Source organism: Mytilus galloprovincialis, chromosome 5 (assembly GCF_965363235.1).
Source record: "Mytilus galloprovincialis chromosome 5, xbMytGall1.hap1.1, whole genome shotgun sequence".
NCBI lineage: Eukaryota > Metazoa > Mollusca > Bivalvia > Mytilida > Mytilidae > Mytilus > Mytilus galloprovincialis.
Window position 1 is genome coordinate 52,654,724 of NC_134842.1, and position 19,877 is coordinate 52,674,600.

At 32.8% G+C, this 19,877-nt stretch overlaps 1 protein-coding gene across 1 annotated transcript; it reads right to left on the minus strand.

Annotated features, from left to right (window-relative positions):
* Positions 1–1,851: 1,851 nt before the first annotated feature.
* Positions 1,852–18,751, minus strand: LOC143076017 (uncharacterized). Its single transcript, XM_076251623.1, has 7 exons — positions 18,652–18,751; positions 13,746–14,184; positions 12,225–12,287; positions 11,599–11,820; positions 7,882–8,010; positions 5,489–5,626; positions 1,852–2,585 (listed from the first exon to the last, which is right to left on the minus strand). The coding sequence occupies exons 2-7, from the start codon at positions 14,153–14,155 to the stop codon at positions 2,510–2,512; spliced, it is 1,038 nt and encodes a 345-aa protein (XP_076107738.1). The 5' UTR covers positions 14,156–14,184; positions 18,652–18,751; the 3' UTR covers positions 1,852–2,509.
* Between the last annotated feature and the right edge of the window lie 1,126 nt (positions 18,752–19,877).

The window sequence follows — 19,877 nt, forward strand, 5'->3', positions numbered from 1 at the left end:
TAGAAATTCAAGAAATCTCTAGAAACTTTTAGTTAAATAATATAGAATGATAGCAAATTACAGAGTTATCTCCTCATAAATGTTATTTTCAAGTGCATTTTAGGGATGACATCAAAATATCGATGTAGGATAAAAAACTTAAATCAAATAGTTTGGGGGTGGGGAGTTGAAATTCTGCAAGTTTTGTATATCTAAAATCGATTTTTACATATATCCCTATTGGTAAATCAATTTTTCCCAAATTAAGTTAAGAGGGGGGTGGGGAGTCAGTGAAAAAACTATGTGAATTAAGTTTTTTATCCTACATTGAACTTTTGATGTTGTCCCTTATACCAATGATATAATAAAATACCAGAACAAGACAAGGAAATGAATGTTATATCTGTGAACCATTATATATTCTTAACGTAAATTAATGTAAGCTTGAGCTGATTTTTGTTTGTTATGTTTTCACTACTATCTAATTCTAAGGTAGATTGGCACTAGTGCAATAAACATATTGGTGAAATGGAAAGGACACTTAAGTAGAGATTTTGAGAGACCATGAAGAAACAGGATGCAATTAAATTTTAAATATGTGTAGATTTAAACCCACAAATGTTATGATATTTAATTATTTCTAAGAAGATATTACCACTTCACATTATATTTTAAAACTGGGCATTTGGCTACAAAAATAGGGTGACCTGATAACCAACAAGCATGTTTAAGACCTGAGGCAATCAGCTGTCAGATTTTTTTCAGCCATTATTGTCTGAAGGAAAGTTAAAATATTTAAAGAAATGGAAGTAATTAATTAATAAACAATTTTGATTTAATAATTGGTTAATTGCTAATTGTCACCAGTGTAAGCCTTCATTAAAGCTTTTGAATCGTGTCACAAACGTTTCAAAGGCTGTATTACAATATTTGTTTTCTGCGCTAAAAATATGGCCGGTTAAAATATAAAATCACAACATTGGCAGAGCCCCTTTCTAAATGCTATAGCAAATTTATAATAAATAAGCAGACGGATATGAAATTTGATTATGTTTTGCATTGTTGGTTTCATATCTTCACAACTAATGATATTTAATGCCCACCCACCATTTATATACACTATTACAATTCAATATAAAACATAAACATTGTTCTTTTGTTCCATGATCTCACAAGTTTATATACACATAAAAGTCTTAAAAGGTCTAAACAATACTACTACTGATGGTCATACTTCAGGGTGCTCTAAATGAGGGAGGTTCAATAAATACATTTCTCTAATTCTATGGAAAAATATCCCTTTCTGAACCCATTGTATAAAAAAAATTTAATCAACGTGTGGTTGCCGGTGATCTCAGAAGATTGGCTGAGTGAAAGGGTCATAACCTTTCTCAGCTCCCTGAAATGATCAAAATGTTCTAACAGGTGTTAATGAAATTGACAATTTCGTGGAAAGTGGAAGGCACTTGAAGGGGATTTTGGTTAGAAAAAAGGAAATTTATCTTTTAATCATTAGAGAAACAGATTATTACATAGTAACGTGTGGATTATCAGATTTATTTTTAAGCCGAGGCTTGGACTTTAAAATTGATAATTTAACTATCGAGATTAGATAAATCCGATAATCCACTTGTATCAATGTAATAATCTATATTTATAGTACCCAGTGAAGGCATCTTAAAATTGGAACTATGGGTGGATGTGAAATACATTGTGTTTGTGCTAACTTAAAATGTATGCAGCTCTCTAAAATTGCTTTTATTGGTTGTTTCTCTAATTTAAAGTGCCTCCCCTGGGTAGAATGTATGTTTAAATTAATGGAACAGACAGTAGTTTTGTGGGAAGAACCATATAATACACAAAGTATTTATTTCATAGATATCATTTATTTAGTTTATTCCAACTAACAAGGAGACAGTTTTTGACAATAATATTTTATTTCCTTATATCTTAAAGTCATATGAAACGAGTGACTGTTTTGGAATACAACGTTTAACAAATTTTCACTGCCATCCAGTGTATATGGCAAGATTGTGTCTGACTGAGAACAGTTCCCTCACCAGTGATAAATTCAGTTCGAGGTTTACAGGGTGAACACCTCCTCCCTTTGAGTGAATTTTCATAATTTTTTCATTCTCATAGCTATTTTCAACATTTGGCACTCTACATGCTTTAAGGAAACCTTATTATAAATTTCTAAACCTGCCTCTGCTCACAATGAGCTGTGACCATCAATAGTATTAGTATTATGATTCCAATACCGTTGATTCATTAATTTACGTGGGTATCAATTTTTCGTGGATTGAAGATATCTTGCATTTCGTGGATATTTGATTTAATTGTTTTGACAAAGTCTGCATACAACCAAATGAAAAATTTGTAAATTTAAAAAAATGATTTTTGATCACCTGTCCCTATGAAAATAAGTATCCTACGAAATAGAATGAATCCATGGTATGTTAAGGTTTCTATATCTAATAATAGTACAATAATTCAGCTGTTAATTGCAGTTCCTAAGACTAGACATGTTTCATAAATCCATATCATCGTCATATGTTTCCATACAGCTTTCTGCTTCCATGTCTTTTGATGAATTGCTATCTACACTGTAAAACATAAAAGGTAAATGTCATGAACATATAGCTAAAAAAAAAATAAGCGAGACAGATATATAAATTTTTAAACCTAATTATTATTTTTTTTGGTGACAGTGTTATGAATACTGGTATTTTTCACTTTACATAAAGAAAGCTCCAGGGATCATTCTCTTACTTGATGATCATTGGACTTTCTGTAAACTTATTTACAAATCAACTTTTATTTATTCTAATATATTATTGTCCAATGTGCAACGAAAATAGGTGCTGATCAGTTATTTTTATAAGAGTTTTGTCCCTTAAAAATATTTAATATATTGAAAATTGCATTGTATTTGGTCTCAAGCTTTCATTTCTCTATCATGATATATTTATAAATTTTGTTTTTATTGCCCTTTAAACATTGTGGAATGATAAAATATGTGCAAATGCTGGCATGGGAACACTGGTACTCTATTCTTTTATTATTCCTGTGTAAGTAAAAAATTTAAGGAATAATAAAAGAACTGCTATTAGTTATTTTAAGATATAACTGCCATAAAATTATTCAGTGAAAAGGGTAAGCTTTACATTTAACAACTAATTAATATCCTGATGAAATCAAACTTAAGGTGCAAGGACATAGTTATCGTCCTTTTGTTTTCGTTGTCTACAAATATAGTCCCTAGCAGGGTTCTCGCTAAGACGCGTATACGCGTCCTGGACGCATGGAAATCAAGCTGGACGCGTCATTTTTGAAACACGTGAGTCCCTGGGACGCGTCCTCGTTTTATCCCCTGAGTCCCAGACACATCGTTTTCCATAGAAGATTCTTGATTCCGACTTTGTTTTGACAGGAAACTATACCGGAAGTTGACATTTTTATGATATGCGCGGAACAATATTTTTGTTGACTGATACGATTTTTTAAAAATTAAACGTATTTCATACTAAAATTTCATAATTCTATTCAAAATGATTAATAAATATGATAAAGTTACATGTACCTATAACTTTATCGATTTTGTAATTTTACGAGTATTTGAAATGCTTGACTACTTCCACGTGTTGAACATCACGTACTTATCAATTGAAACATAGAAAGTAAAATATTTATGTGAACTTGAAAGCAAATAATAAAATATTTCGTTAATGATTCTTGGTGTATAAAATATGTCATAAAACAGTGTAGATTAAAAAAAAATACGGATGAGAATAATTCTACTTGTCTTCGAATGATGTAACAATTTTCTCGTATTGTGCATGTTGAACATCACGATCGTAAACAAAGGTAAAAATTGTTTGGAAAATCCGAATAAAACATAATTAAAATATAATCACTATTTACCCAAGCTCATTATGTTGAACAGAGTTCACTTTATAGTTGCTTGCTTTTATTAAATATAATGATAATTATCGTGATTCAAACATCAAAGTGATTATTAACTCAGTGATTAAATTAATTAAAATTAATTAATAATAATTAATATGAACTATGTTCATACAATCGAAATTTCTTATAAATACTGGCTTGACCAACAAAATCATATCAGTATCAAAATGAGCCAGTCAAAGTTAAAGTCCTTCTTTAAAAGAAAACCTGATGACATTGAATCATCAGTACCAAGTAAAAGACCAAGAGTCACTGACCCACTACACCAAGAATTGATAGACATAGAAAGATCTGCAGAAACAACTTTGTGTTTTATTAATGATCTATAGTGCTTTTATAATAAATGCTTTATTGTGTATGTACTGTAGTGCCTTTTAAATGCCTGTAATACATGTTGTAGTGAACAATATCAAGATACAATAACATGATTTATTATCAGATATAATAAAAATTATCAATCTAACACGCATCGTTCTAGTTTTATTTCTTCATATTTCTTCATATTGAGACACAAAAAATTACATGCATCCTGGACTCATCAAAATCTGCTGGGACTCACCATTTCTAAAAGTGATGAGTCCCAGGACTCACCATGAAAAATTCCTAGTGAGAACCCTGCCCTAGTGTGAACAGTGTACAACTTGCATGTTTTATTTGATACACTTTCCCAATTTATTTCTTGATATTTAATGCATGAAATATTTGGTAAGGGGATGTAATTACATGTTTAAACAAGAATGTGTCCAAAGTACACGGATGCCCCACTCGCACTATCATTTTCCATGTTTTATGGACTTTGAAATTGGGTAAATATCTAATTTGGCATTAAAATTAGAAAGATTATACTATAGGGAACATGTGTACTAAGTTTCAAGTTGATTGGACTTCAATTTCATCAAAAACTACCTTGACCAAAAACTTTAACCTGAAGTGGGACGAACAAACGAACGGACGGACAAACGAACGAACGGAGCCACAGACCAGAAAACATAATGCCCCTCTACTATCGTAGGTGGGGCATAAAAATTTGGGTACTTAATCTTTTTGTTCAGTAGTGATTTGGTCCAATTCAAAAAGGTCAAATTTTATCACGTCTGAAGCTGTCAAACTGAATTTTACACCCCCTTAACACAGAATTGTAAATATTTTGAGTTAGAGCTGGTAGAAGTTTCTATAATTTTGATATTATTTGTCTCACTAGTAGTACACTACACTGTAAAAATCTTTTTGAGAAAGAGCAGGTGCAATTTTTTTAATTTGAATTTATTGTCTAAAAGAAATGCACTACGAAATAACTGTGTTCTCGGGCCAAAAGTTCCAATTGTCATACTGCAATCTGGTCCCCAATTGTGACAAAAAGGAGCTTGATAACGGGATTATCTTTTATAACCCTTTCAATAACACCTGAAATTTTGCTCAGTTTTTAGTTATATAAATAGTTTATTTTTGTGCACCTGTCAGTCAAATATTTTCCACTGACCATTAAGAAACCAATATTCAATTATCAAACAGAATCAAAATCATTAACTTACTACCATACCTAATCTGAAGAGGTGGTGATAATGCTGGTTGATGTGATGATGTTGTGACTGGGGTATTAGATGAATCTTTGATTACTGATTCTGTAGTAAAACCACCTGGACTCTTCCATAGCACAACCTCCATACATGGCTTTTGACTGCAAATTATTAAATAACAAACGTTTGGTTTATTGAACGAGACAATGTTTAGATTATATCTTTCAATGACAAAGCAGAATACATCGCTGTTAACAACTAAACTATATATTTTACATTGGAAAGTACATATATCCACCAATACATTTATTTAGAATTGACCTCTATAAGTGAAGTAATGAGGATTTCTTAAATCCAAAAACTATTGATTTGGTATTTGCATGATTTTAATATACTTATTGTAAGTTTCAAATTTCCAGTTCATTTTACAGTTGTATGTCATAAATGATAACAGACTGATTATGCTGTTCTATTCAAAGATATATGTTATTGACATGGATATCCGATATCTTACATCACTTTATATTCATACAAGAGGCTGTCACAACGACAGCAAACCAGATTTATTAACATTTATTTGTGTCCTGGCAATATCACAAGAACCATTACTGATGAATGTGAAAGTGAAAATCGTCAATATCAAAATTGACCTCCATTTTGTCATCAGTATCAACATATTAAAATTTGAAAAGCTTAGATTGAATGGTTCATGAGTAAATGCATCAACGTGAATGGAAACGCCATTTTTCAATCTTTCAAGAACCATAACTCCTGAACGGTAATAGTCAAAATCGTCATTATTGAACTTGACCTCCATTGTGTCATCAGTAACAACATATTAAAATTTGGGAAGCATTGGTAGAACAGTTCATGCGTAAATGCACGGACACGACTGGAAACTCCATTTTTCAATCTTTCAAGAACCATAACTCCTGAACGGTAAAAGTCAAAATCGCCATTATTGAACTTGACCTTCATTTAGTTGCCAGTAACAACATATTAAAATTTTAAAAGTTTTGGTTGAACAGTGCCTGTGTTAATGCACGAACACAACTGGAAACTCCATTTTTCAAACTTTCAAGACCCATAACTCCTGAACGGTAAAAGTCAAACTCGCCATTATTGAACTTGACCTTCATTTAGTTGTCAGTAACAACATATTAAAATTTTAAAAGCTTTGGTTGAACGGTTCATGAGTTAATGCACGGACACGACTGGAAACTCCATTTTTCAATCTTTCAAGAACCATAACTCCTGAAGGGTAAAAGTCAAAATCGCCATTATTGAACTTGACCTTCATTTAGTTGTCAGTAACAACATATTAAAATTTTAAAAGCTTTGGTTGAACGGTTCATGAGTTAATGCACAGACAACATTTGATTGCTGCCTGCCCGACCACCCCCCGTACATCCCCAAATCAATAACCAACATTTTTGTCACAAAAATCCGGTTAAAAATTGCTTTCTTACAAATGAAATAATTTTTGGGATTCTAGAGATTCTTGGCTGCGGTTTGTTAAACTGTAAAACTAGTTCAATTTAAAAAAAATTATCTTAAAATAAATGTTTGTGGTAAATTAAAGATGGAATTCAGTTTATATTTGGCCATACTTTATGTACTTTCTTAAATTTATCCAAAGACTGTTTTCCAGAATTAAAACCAATCCCTTTATATTGTGACTTACAAATTATCTAGTATTTTTTTCTATACCTAATGTATCATTTTCTATATGAAATAAGTACACAATATTTGCACTATTTTTCAAATTGCAAGCATTGAACTATTGGACCGGTCAATAGTTTCGAACTATTGGACCTCGATGAAACTATTTGACCGTTATATTTCGCAGAAATTCAAATGCAGCTACAGGATTAGAGGATTTTTAAAATCCTGCTGGAGTTATGACATGGTGTTTTACCTATTGTACGGCGTCAGTGTAGAACATAGCCTTAGCATTTTAGAATATTTATATTGATGAAGTAAACATTAAACAGTATGGTTAGGTTTCTGCTTTTTATATTTCAATAATTGATTTATCCAGCCATTTATTGTCTGTTGTCTTTTTCAATATAATAAATCACTTACTGACTGGATATTCGTGGAATAGTAAGTTTATTGTCCCCTTAGATACAACTATTGCCGTTGGCTACGCCTCAGGGCAATAGTTGCACCTCAGAGACAATAAACTTACTATTCCACTCATACCCAGTCATTCAGTATACACTGTGGTATAAGAGGTTGTGACACTGAGACTTACAATTTATCTAGTATTTTCTGTGGTATAAGAGGTTGTGACCCTGTGACTTACAAAGTATCTAGTATTTTCTGTGGTATAAGAGGTTGTGACCCTGAGACTTACAAATTATCTAGTATTTTCTGTGGTATAAGAGGTTGTGATCCTAGGCAAGTGACTTACAAATTATCTAGTATTTTCTGTGGTATAAGAGGTTGTGACTCCAGGATATTTTTTGCTATACTTTCTGTTATATGAACTTTTACTCCATCTTCATCTGGAAGATCATCGTCTTCTGATTCTGAATTTAATCTGAAATTGAAAAATCATCAGTGTAACTACATGTGTAAAATCATCAGTGTAAAAACATGTGTAAAATCATCAGTGTAAAAACATGTGTAAAATCATCAGTGTAAAAACATGTGTAAAATCATCAGTGTAAATATATGTATAAAATCATCAGTGTAAATACATGTATAAAATCTATACAAACAATACACTTTAAATGAAGATGAATTATAACCAGGTGCTCCGCAGGGCGCAGCTTTATACGACCGCAGAGGTCGAACCCTGAACAGTTGGGGCAAGTATGGACAAAACATTCAAGCGTGATACAGCTTTGAATTTGGATTGTGATCAAATTTTTGACATTATATGTTTTTTTTTTACACAAAACAAATGTCAAGATTTTACAAATCAATTAAAGATTTCTTCAAACTTTTTAAATCTGAAATTAAATAGTTGACACAGCATAGGTTTCTGACACAGAATGAATGTGGTCTAATGAACTTAAAAGTTTTTTTTTTGCCTTTGAGCAATTCACTATGCTGTTGAATATTAATCCTCTCAAAAAAATGTTTGAAGAAATTTTCTTTTTATTTATGAAATCTGAAATGAGAAAAATTTAAACCCCCCCCTTTTTTTCACATCCCCGTTTCCCTTTTTCCAAAACTGATATCAATTCAAATTTCTAATGGAGTTTGCAACAATAACTACTCTTTTAAATACATCATAAGATATTAAAATGTAAAATAAAGTGCTTGTTATCACTGAATGGTAAAGATTGGTTGGTAGTAAAAGTGAATATACATTGTTTATTGTATAAAACAATAAAAAAAACTTCATCAGCAACATTTTATATTGGCAAATTTCCAATGAAGTTATTTACATAAAGTTATTGGCAAATAAAAATAGAAAATGACATCATAGTCATGTCTGGCAAATGTCCAACATACATTATCTAAAAACATTTTAGATAAGATAAGGAAAAAAAGCTTCATCAGCAACATTTTATATTGGTAAATTTCCAATGAAGTTATTTACATAAAGTTATTGGCAAACAAAAATAGAAAATGACATCATAGTCATGTCTGGTAAATTTCCAACATATATTATCAACTACTATTCTATACAAAGAAAGATAACTCCAATTGAAAATTAATTGCTATTGCACAATATTGTGCAATTAGATATTTCTTGCTATTGTGCAATACTGTGCAATTGAAAATTTCTTGCTATTGCACAATACTTGATATGGAATCCTGATTTGGACCAACTTGAAAACTGGGCCCATAATCAAAAATCAAAGTACATATTTAGATAAAGCATATCAAATAAGCCCAAGAATTTAATTTTTGTTAAAATCAAACTTAGTTTAATTTTGGACCCTTTGGACGTTAATGTAAACCAATTTGAAAACAGGACCAAAAATTAAGAATCTACATACACAGTTAGATTTGGCATATCAAAGAACCCCAATTACTCAATTTTTGATGAAATCAAACAAAGTTTAATTTTGGACCCCGATTTGGACCAACTTGAAAACTGGGCCAATAATAAAAAATCTAAGTACATTTTTAGATTCAGCATATCAAAGAACCCCAAGGATTCAATTTTTGTTAAAATCAAACTAAGTTTAATTTTGGACCCTTTGGACCTTAATGTAGACCAATTTGAAAACGGGACCAAAAATTAAGAATCTACATACACAGTTAGATTCGGCATATCAAAGAACCCCAATTATTCAATTTTTGATAAAATCAAACAAAGTTTAAATCTGGACCCTTTGGGCCTTTTATTCCTAAACTGTTGGGACCAAAACTCCCAAAATCAATACCAACCTTCCTTTTATGGTCATAAACCTTGTGTTTAAATTTCATAGATTTCTATTTACTTACACTAAAGTTATGGTGCGAAAACCAAAAAAAATGCTTATTTGGGTCCCATTTTGGCCCCTAATTCCTAAACTGTTGGGACCAAAACTCCCAAAATCAATACCAACCTTCCTTTTATGGTCATAAACCTTGTGTTAAAATTTCATAGATTTCTATTTACTTACACTAAAGTTATGGTGCGAAAACCAAAAAAAATGCTTATTTGGGTCCCTTTTTGGCCCCTAATTCCTAAACTGTTGGGACCTAAACTCCCAAAATCAATACCAACCTTCCTTTTGTGGTCATAAACATTGTGTTTAAATTTCATTGATTTCTATTTACTTAAACTAAAGTTATTGTGCGAAAACCAAGAATAATGCTTATTTGGGCCCTTTTTTGGCCCCTAATTCCTAAACTGTTGGAACCAAAACTCCCAAAATCAATCCCAACCTTTCTTTTGTGGTCATAAACCTTGTATTAAAATTTCATAGATTTCTATTCACTTTTACTAAAGTTAGAGTGCGAAAACTAAAAGTATTCGGACGACGACGACGACAACGACGACGCAGACACGACGCAGACGACGACGCCAACGTGATAGCAATATACGATGAAAAATTTTTCAAATTTTGCGGTCGTATAAAAATTTGTAACTTGTTTACATTATCCAGCATCTGGGTTCATTGGTTGTCGTTTAATGGTGTGGTTAATTGGTTGTCTGTAACTTATAATAAAATTGAGAATGGAAATGGGGAATGTGTCAAAGAGACAACAACCCGACCATAGAAAAACAACAGCAGATGGTCATTAACAGGTCTTCAATGTAGCGAGAAATTCCTGCACCCGAAGGCGTCCTTCAGCCTCCGTAAACAAATATATACTAGTTCAGTTTACATTTTCCAGCATCTGGGTTCATTGGTTGTCGTTTAATGGTGTGGTTCATTGGTTGTCGTTTAATGATGTGGTTCATTGGTTGTCGTTTAATGGTGTGGTTCATTGGTTGTCGTTTAATGGTGTGGTTCATTGGTTGTTGTTTAATGGTGTGGTTCATTGGTTGTCGTTTAATGGTGTGGTACATAGGTAATTTACCTTTAATTGTTAATTTTCTATACCATGTATACATTGTGACTTTGATGGAGAGTTGTCTCATCAGCACTCATACCACATCTTCTTATTTATATTCTTAATGCATAGATGTAACATTGTTGTCATCTAGCATTTGTAGCAAATAAATCCGCTTAAATGGATGTTAGAAGGCCTGAATATACTTTTGAGATGAAGAGCAGAAATATATTAGTATGTTTCTATGCTTTGGGTTTGGTCAAGTGTTTTTAGAGGATTTATGATTGAATTTATAATTAAAATCTTTTTGGCATTGCATAATGAGTAGTGGAAATGCTTTATTCCTTCATCATACTACAATATAAGATGTAGTAAAAGTAAAATCAATTCTACTTTCCATAGGTAAAGTAAATTCAGAAATTTTTGCAATGTTTTTATCATTGTAACATAAATTGTTCCTGGAAAAAAGTTAAACAAAAAGTAAAATCGGAAATTAAAAGTTTGTGTCAGCAGCATTGCTTGAAATCACGATAGTTAATCTTGCATTTTTGAAATTGTACAATATTTGCCATAATAAATGCACACAAACATTTTTGAATTTACAATATATGGAGAGAATTTAAACAGATGTTCTCTCCCAAAAAAAAAAAGAATATATAATATATAAAAAGCTTCTTTTCTTGACCTGTTTTCTATCTCCCTGAATCTTTCCCATCCTCCAGACATTGTTGAACAAGTTGTACTGGATGTAGCCATGTCTGTTAAGTCATAGTCTAGAGCTGGTTGGAACTGGTACTCTGTTCTTTCGCTACCACTATGGGAACCAGTATTCATGAGAGACAAACCTTCCATTCTGGCAACCATTTTCTCAGCTGTAACTCTACATTTTGAATTTGGTGCTTCCTTTCTGAAATGAAATGTTTAATTTTGATTGCCAAAAAAATTGTCAGTAAAAAAAGATTTTTTATTTTTTTTTAAATTCAAGTTTTTCATTCAGATGCAAATTCTGTAACTAGAAAAAGCATCTGTCCAAGTTGTGTAACATGTACACTTCATGACAGTTTGACAAAGTTATACTGATGTCAAAAAAAATTATTCCAAACAATGCTTATTATGTTAACAGCTAAAATAGCCATATCAGTATAAAATGATAAAAAAATCTGTATTTTTTATAATGCCACACTCATTAAATCAGTAGGTTATATCTATATGTTAGTATCTTGTTTAAACAACTATCTTTGCCTATGACAATTCTGTTTTTTCATCTTCCAATTTAACATTTTTTTTTAAAATGTTTTTAAAAGAACTTACTCTATATCCACTGAGTGCCGACGTTTTGGTCTATTTGGTGTGGTACTGCATGATGGTATACTACTACAATAATAAAAAAAAACCAATCAGAATAAAGGTAAGTTTGAAAATAACTTCTATAATGTCATTATAAAAAATCAAATATATAAAACACACATTGTCCTTTTTGTTAAGGAAATTAATTATAAGCTTGAAAGCTAGTGTACATGTATAAACAACAAGAATGTGTCCATAGTACACGGATGCCCCACTCGCACTATCATTTTACATGTTCACTGCACCGTGAAATTGGGGTCAATACTTTAATTTGGCACTAAAATTAGAAAGATCATATCATAGTTAACATGTGTACTAAGTTTCAAGTTGATTGGACTTCAACTTCATCAAAAACTACCTTGACCAAAAACTTTAACCTGAGCTTCACACTATCTTCTTCTTTGTTCAGTGGACCATGAAATAGGGGTCAATACTTTAATTTGACATTAAAATTAGAAAGATAATATCATAGGGAACATGTGTACTAAGTTTCAAATTGAATGGACTTCAACTTCATCAAAAACTACCTCGACCAAAAACTTTAACCTGAAGCGGGACGAATGAACGGACGAACGAACGGACGAACGGAGGCACAGACCAGAAAACATAATGCCCCTCTACTATCGTAGGTGGGGCATAAAAATCTATGTCAATAGATATCCTACTTTCAATGATTGTAACATGCACACTTCTGTTGTTCAGCTATTGGGCCTATATAGATTTGTTGTTCATGATGTTAATAATGCCTCTAGCTCTTGTATGCAAACATACATGTTAGAGTGTAAGATAACATATTGAATATCTTAAGCTTGATGTTGATTGACCCAATGTCAACATTCAGAATACATCCATAAAAAATAACAAGTCTTAAGATCTAAAAGGACTACCATGACTGATACTAGTCTATTTGAGTTGTCTGCCCTTATGCTCTTTTAAATTACTTAACCTATAAACTATAAATCATGCAATATAAGATTTGTTAAGCTCAGTTTTTACACTGAATTTTGTTGCTTTCTGTTTATCTGCAAGTAATCAATTCTGTCTTTCTGACATTTCAATAGTATTTATAGTCTAGAACGAAAGAAAAAATACTTTCATTATTGTACTTTGTTCATTTCAATATTACTAAGGATTGATTTGGTTTGCTGAGTGAACTTTGCTCTCTTTGACATATCATTGATATACCCTTCATTTGCTATTCTCATATAAAAGTTCACAATTCTACATTCAAGAATCAACAGATTTTACTTTTTAATTTTGACTTTGATTTTTTTATTCATCATTGTTCATGCTAAAAATTACAGCTGGATCCCATCATGAACAACTTCCAATCATAAGGTTCTACGTAGTAACAGCTCTTTCTTTAAAGGTTACATGTTATAAGACAATGTACATTTTTTAGTACATGATGTACAGTTTTGTACATAAAATGTAAGGAAAGCAGCTGTACTAAAGTTCTACATGTAATTCTTCAGACAATAATACCTGTAAATACTAAATGAAGGTACAGACATGGTTGGTATTGCTGTAAATGTAGTTATTCCAAAGCTAGTAGTAGGTGCAGTCCAATTTTCTGTCCATGGCATCCGACTAGGTACTGAATGTTGCCATGACGCCCCAAATCCAGGCACCATACCCTGCTGACTAATTGGGATAGAATAAAGTCCTCTTGGTTGATGGGTGTGGCCCATTTGTCCTAATGTATATGAACTGGCCCGGGTTGGGACAGCAAATGTGAATTGAGCTCCCTGATTGGTTGATGGCAGCCGACATCTCTGTAAGTATCCATTGTTTCCTTGGTTACTAAACTGTCCAATATCAGGCAGGTAGTTGTTGTTTGAGAACATGTCAATTCCTGGGTTGTCAGTCATGTCAGACATTGTATCACATACCATTCTTACCACATTTCTTCTTTCACATTGGTCTAAAGTAAAACGAGATGCTGATTATAAATTTCCCATTATTACCATGATTACATATGTATTAATTAATTGATTGATGATCCATCACAATTCAAATAAACATTTTTGTTGGAAAAAAAAATGACAAGAGTATTAACATGATTAACAATGATTAAATGAACTTAACCATTGTTAACTTTGTTTAAACTTGTTTATTTACTTTTGACATGTTTGACCTTATTTATTTATCCCTGATAATTTTTATGAACTATATGTATTTGCATTCAGGTGTAACAGATCAAATTTGTTCGCTCATTGTGTGTTAGTTTGCGTTTTTTGATTGAGTTAAGCCTTCCAATTGATATTTTATAGTGTGTCTTTCTGTGTTGTGATGTTATACTATCATGACTATTGTTTCAGTAAAGGGAGAAGGTTTGATACCATTAAAACGTTTAATCCCATGTTTGCACCTGTCCTATGTCAGGAATCTGATGTACAGTAGTTGTCGTCTGTTTATAAATGTAGTTGATACATGTACGTATTTCTCGTTTTTAAATCTAGATTAGACCATTGGTTTTCCCATTTGAATGGTTTTACACTAGTAATTTTTGGGGCCTTTTATAGCTTGCTGTTCGGTGTGAGCCAAGGCAATGTGTTGAACAAATGTTGAAGGCCTATAATGGTTTACTTTTATAAATTGTTGCTTGAATGGATAGTTGTCTCATTCATTTTCATAGGCACTCATGTTAATTACAATAAATACATGAACATGATTGGTAGCAACATTCAATGAAAACTGAAAAGTGACTTATAATCAATCACATTGTATGTAGTTTTCAAGACAGGGTTGGCAAAGTATTACCCGCCCAGGAGAACCCAGGTGGGAAAACCCAGGTTTTCCCGGGCTGGGCAATGGGTATTACTGGGCAATACTGAGCAATATGATTTTTTAAGCTTATTTCAACACAAAACAGTAAAGTCTTGTGGTAGTTTCATAGAGTTATATCTAAATATATACATTTTATACAGATAACTATTGAGAGTCATGGCTAGAAGATTGAAAATTCAATTTCATTATCTTTTCGAAGTTCTCCACTAACTCCATGAACTCTATGTAGGCAGAATACAAGATTTACACATTTTAGGCATGTGTTCTTATCTGAATAATTACTAACTAATTAGTGATGTACATAGATAGTATTTTAAAGTTATTTTTATTTACTTGAAGAAGTAAACAAAAATAAACCAGAGGCTCTAAATAAAGAGCCTGTGTCGCTCACCTAATTATAAGTATATATGTGAGTATTTAAGAAAGGAAGCAGATGGATTCATGACAAAGTTGTGTTTTGGTGATGGTGATGTGTTTGTACATCTTACTTTACTGAACATTCTTGCAATTTACAACTATCTCTATCTATAATAAACTTGGCCCAGTAGTTTCAGTGGAAAATGTTAGTAAAAATTTACAAATTTTATGAAAATTGTTAAAAATTGACTATAAAGGACAATAACTCCTTAGGGGGTCAATTGACCATTTCGGTCATATTGACCAATTTGTAAATCTTACTTTGCTGAACATTATTGCTGTTTACAGTTTATCTCTATCTATAATAATATTCAAGATAATAACCAAAAACAGCAAAATTTCCTTAAAATTACATTTTTTACCAATTCAGGGGCAGCAACCCAGCAACGGGTTGTCCGATTCATCTGAAAATTTCAGGGCAAATTTTATACCTGACAGATTTTCTTTAAATGCTTTGGTTTTTGAGTTATAAGCCAAAAACTGCATTTTACCCCTATGTTCTATTTTTAGCCATAGCGGCCATCTTGGTTAGTTGGCGGAATCACCGGACACATTTTTCAAACTAGATACCCCAATGATGATTGTGTAAAACCTGGGTTTTCCCAGTATTTCCCACCGGGCTGGGCAATACTCATAAAACCCAGATTTTTGCCAACCCTGTTTCAAGAAGTTGACAGAACACTTTCAAGTTTGCTAATCACACTCCCAGTGAAGGTCTGCCAAATCTCTTAATTTTTTACAAACATGACAAAACAGGTGCTGGTTTATCATGACTTGTGAATATTTTGATAACAAAAATTGCCACAGCTGGAAAAAGGAAAACAAATAGTGGAAGATATAAAATTTTAACAATGTCAGGGATCTTTTCACAGTGGCTGGTGACATTTGAACAATGGCAGATCACCATCATAAAACAGGTCATGGAGGTCCCTGAAGTCTTAGATTCACTGGTCTACACTCTAACCAATAAATTGAATAAAATGATGTTTTTCTCATGGGAATGATGGGGCTGAATTAACATTCATGAAAAATTCAAAATATGGGTCGGATCCAATTGAGAGAAAACGACTTTGAGTCTGTGAGACTCTTCGAGAGAAGATCTTCTGTTATAGTCGTAAGCTGCAAATCAGAAAAGCTGAGTATAACTACATTAATACCACAATCCTAGAAGGGCTAGAAAACAACAACTCAAAACCATTTTGGAAATATGTAAAATCAAGGAAACAGGACAACATAGGAATAGCACCCCTTAAAAGCAACGGCCACCTTATCAATGACAGCAAAGGGAAAGCAGAATTACTGATCAAACAATTCAGCTCAGTATTTACAAGAAATAAAGACAAAACTCTGCCAACAACATAAAAAGCACAATACCTCCTTTATACATAAATACAGATGGAGTCGAAAAGCTGCTGAAAAAACTGAATACATCCAAGGCATCAGGACCAGACGGCATACCAAACCGTATATTGAAAGAATGCTCAAAACAACTAGCACCTGGACTTACAATGATATTCCAAAAATCCATCAACACTGGTACATTACCAAGAGACTGGCTAAATGCAAACATATCAAGTGTCTTCAAAAAGGGAGACAAACATGCACCAGAAAACTACAGACCAGTATCCTTAACATCTGTACCATGTAAGCTACTGGAACATATAATCTGTAGACATATACTTAAACACCTAGAGAAGCACAGAGTACTTAATCACTAAACCATGGCTTCAGGTCAGGCTATTCCTGTGAAACCCAACTGCTAGTCACACTACACGACTTCATGAAAGCCTTCGACGCAGGAAAACAAATTGATGTAGCTATACTGGACTTCTCCAAAGCGTTTGACACTGTGCCACACAACAAACTACTGCACAAAATGAACGAATACGGTATAAGAGGACCACTAAACAAATGGTTGGAGATGTTCCTAACCCAAAGGAAATGAAAGCTGTCGTAGATGGGGAGGAATCAGAAGAAGCTTCAGTTGACTCCGGTGTACCACAAGGTACAGTACTAGGACCCCTTCTCATCCTCTGCCACATAAACGACCTTCCAGATTCAGTACAATCATCTGTCAGACTTTTCGCAGATGACTGCCTCCTGTACAGGAACATAAATAGTCAACATGACCACACACTCCTACGAGACCTCCAAAACCTAGAAGTATGGGCCACAAACTGGGGCATGCGCTTCAATGCAAAGAAGTGCTATATACTTAGCATTAAGAATAAAAGCCAGAAGATGTACAGCCTAGACGGACATGTACTACAACAAGTCCAACACAACCCATATCTAGGCTTACAAATATCAGAAGACCTAAAATGGACCATGCACATCTCAAATGTTGCCAAGAAAGCCAATTCGACACTCGGCTTTCTAAGAAGAAATCTACGCTTCTGCCCAAAAGATTGCAAAAAGACCGCATATATATCATTAGTACGATCAACTATGGAATATGGTGCCATAATATGGGACCCATATACACAACATGATATAAATCAATTGGAAAGAATACAACGCATAGCAGCTAGATTCATCACAGGCGACTATAGGTCTAGAGAAGAGGGGTCGGTCACCAAAATGCTAGCCGAGTTAGAACTAGACAACCTACAAACAAGAAGAACAAGTCAACGGCTAGTATTTCTGTACAAAGTGGTTGAGGGGTTGGTCCAAGCTATTAATCCCGACGATTTTCTTGTTAAAAGTAAACCTAAGAGGAAAATCAAACCCAAAACATTTGACAATTTTGTATGTGCCAATATAGTGACAAATTCAGTGAAGAACAATTCTAAGGCACTAGATACTATTCCAAGCAACACCGATCCATATAAGAACTCTTTCTTCGTCAAGAGTGTACTACATTGGAACCAACTAGAGGATCGTATTGTATGCGCAGATACAGTTGAGAGCTTCAAGGCTGCTCTCCAACACCACCAATAGGTGTCTCTCTCTCCCGTTGAGTAAAAGCCAGAATTGGTATCTTCAACGTATACATACAGATACAGATACAGTCGAGATTGATATTTTCATACCCCGTTATTGCTAAGATCATGAAGATCTTCAAAATTATCCCGTGATGAGATCTACAAATTTCCAACACTTTTGCCTGCTTACAACCGTACCGGGTTTCATGTAAAATTTAATTCACCTAAACATATTAAGAGGTCTTATAACAGATACTTACTGCTGTTAATGTTTTGATATTTAGGTAAAAATCTTTAAAAGCACAAAATTCATATTTTTGCGAACAAAAAAAAAAGTAACCGGAAACGCAGACATTCACTTAATTCTTTACACACCTCGGACTAGACTTGTGTTGAAAATCCGGAAACTCTAAGTTGAAGGAAAGCACTTCATTATTCATGTTAATTATCAGGCGTGTAGCTCCCTATACGCCAACACGCAGTTGCGTGCACATCGATTCGGCATGCAAAAAAAATATGGCAAAAATAAAAATTTATAGATTGAATGTTAAAGGAAACACCTATGTTGTCACTTTTTTAATTGATGAAATATCATTAAATAACGGCATTTGGTTTCAAAATAAAAGTTGTATTGGAGATCCGACACAATCGGACAGTAACTTGTATTTTTTACAAGATTTGAATTTGTAATACTCAGTCTAAGACATGTAGTTTTTGGAGCACATTTTACAGTGTACTGTTCATCAGTTTGGAATGAGATGTACCAATTTGGCATTAGAATTATCAGAACCCTTCGATATTATTGAAAATATGCCGAGGCGATGTGGTCGACAGACTATTAGAGCCAATCACCCTGCAAAAACGCCAAAAACAGTATTGGAAAGTCTCATTATTTTGTTGCGTTCATAGACCATAATAATAATAATATCTTTATTTAGAGAGAGTAACTCATTTGGATTACACCAATTTTCAAGAAGGCTCTCTTAATACAATAATAATTACATAACAAATAAACAATGCATCAATAATAATGGTAAATAAAGATTATGTACAATTTAAAATACAATAAACATTTATGATATGGCATTACAGTAAAAATATGATGGTAATGTTAAAAGTACATAGATTTGTATTTATGTTTAAATTCGGATATTGTATTTGATTTTTTTATTGAATTAGGAAGAGCATTCCACACTTTTGGTCCACTGTACGAGAAACTAGACTTATACAACTCTGTATTTGATTTTGGAATAATAAAATTATCTGAGGATGAAAATCTCATATTATAATTTGGTTTGCAGAAGCTGATACAATAAGACTGAACATATATTCTAGAGCTAAGCCATGTTTTGCCTTATACATTAGTAATGATTTGTGATAAAGTATTCTTTGTGTGATTGGCACAATGTTACATTCGTGAAATAATTCTCTTGAAGGTTTGGTGTAATCATGTTCGTCTAAAATTATTCTTGCTGCCCTTTTTTGC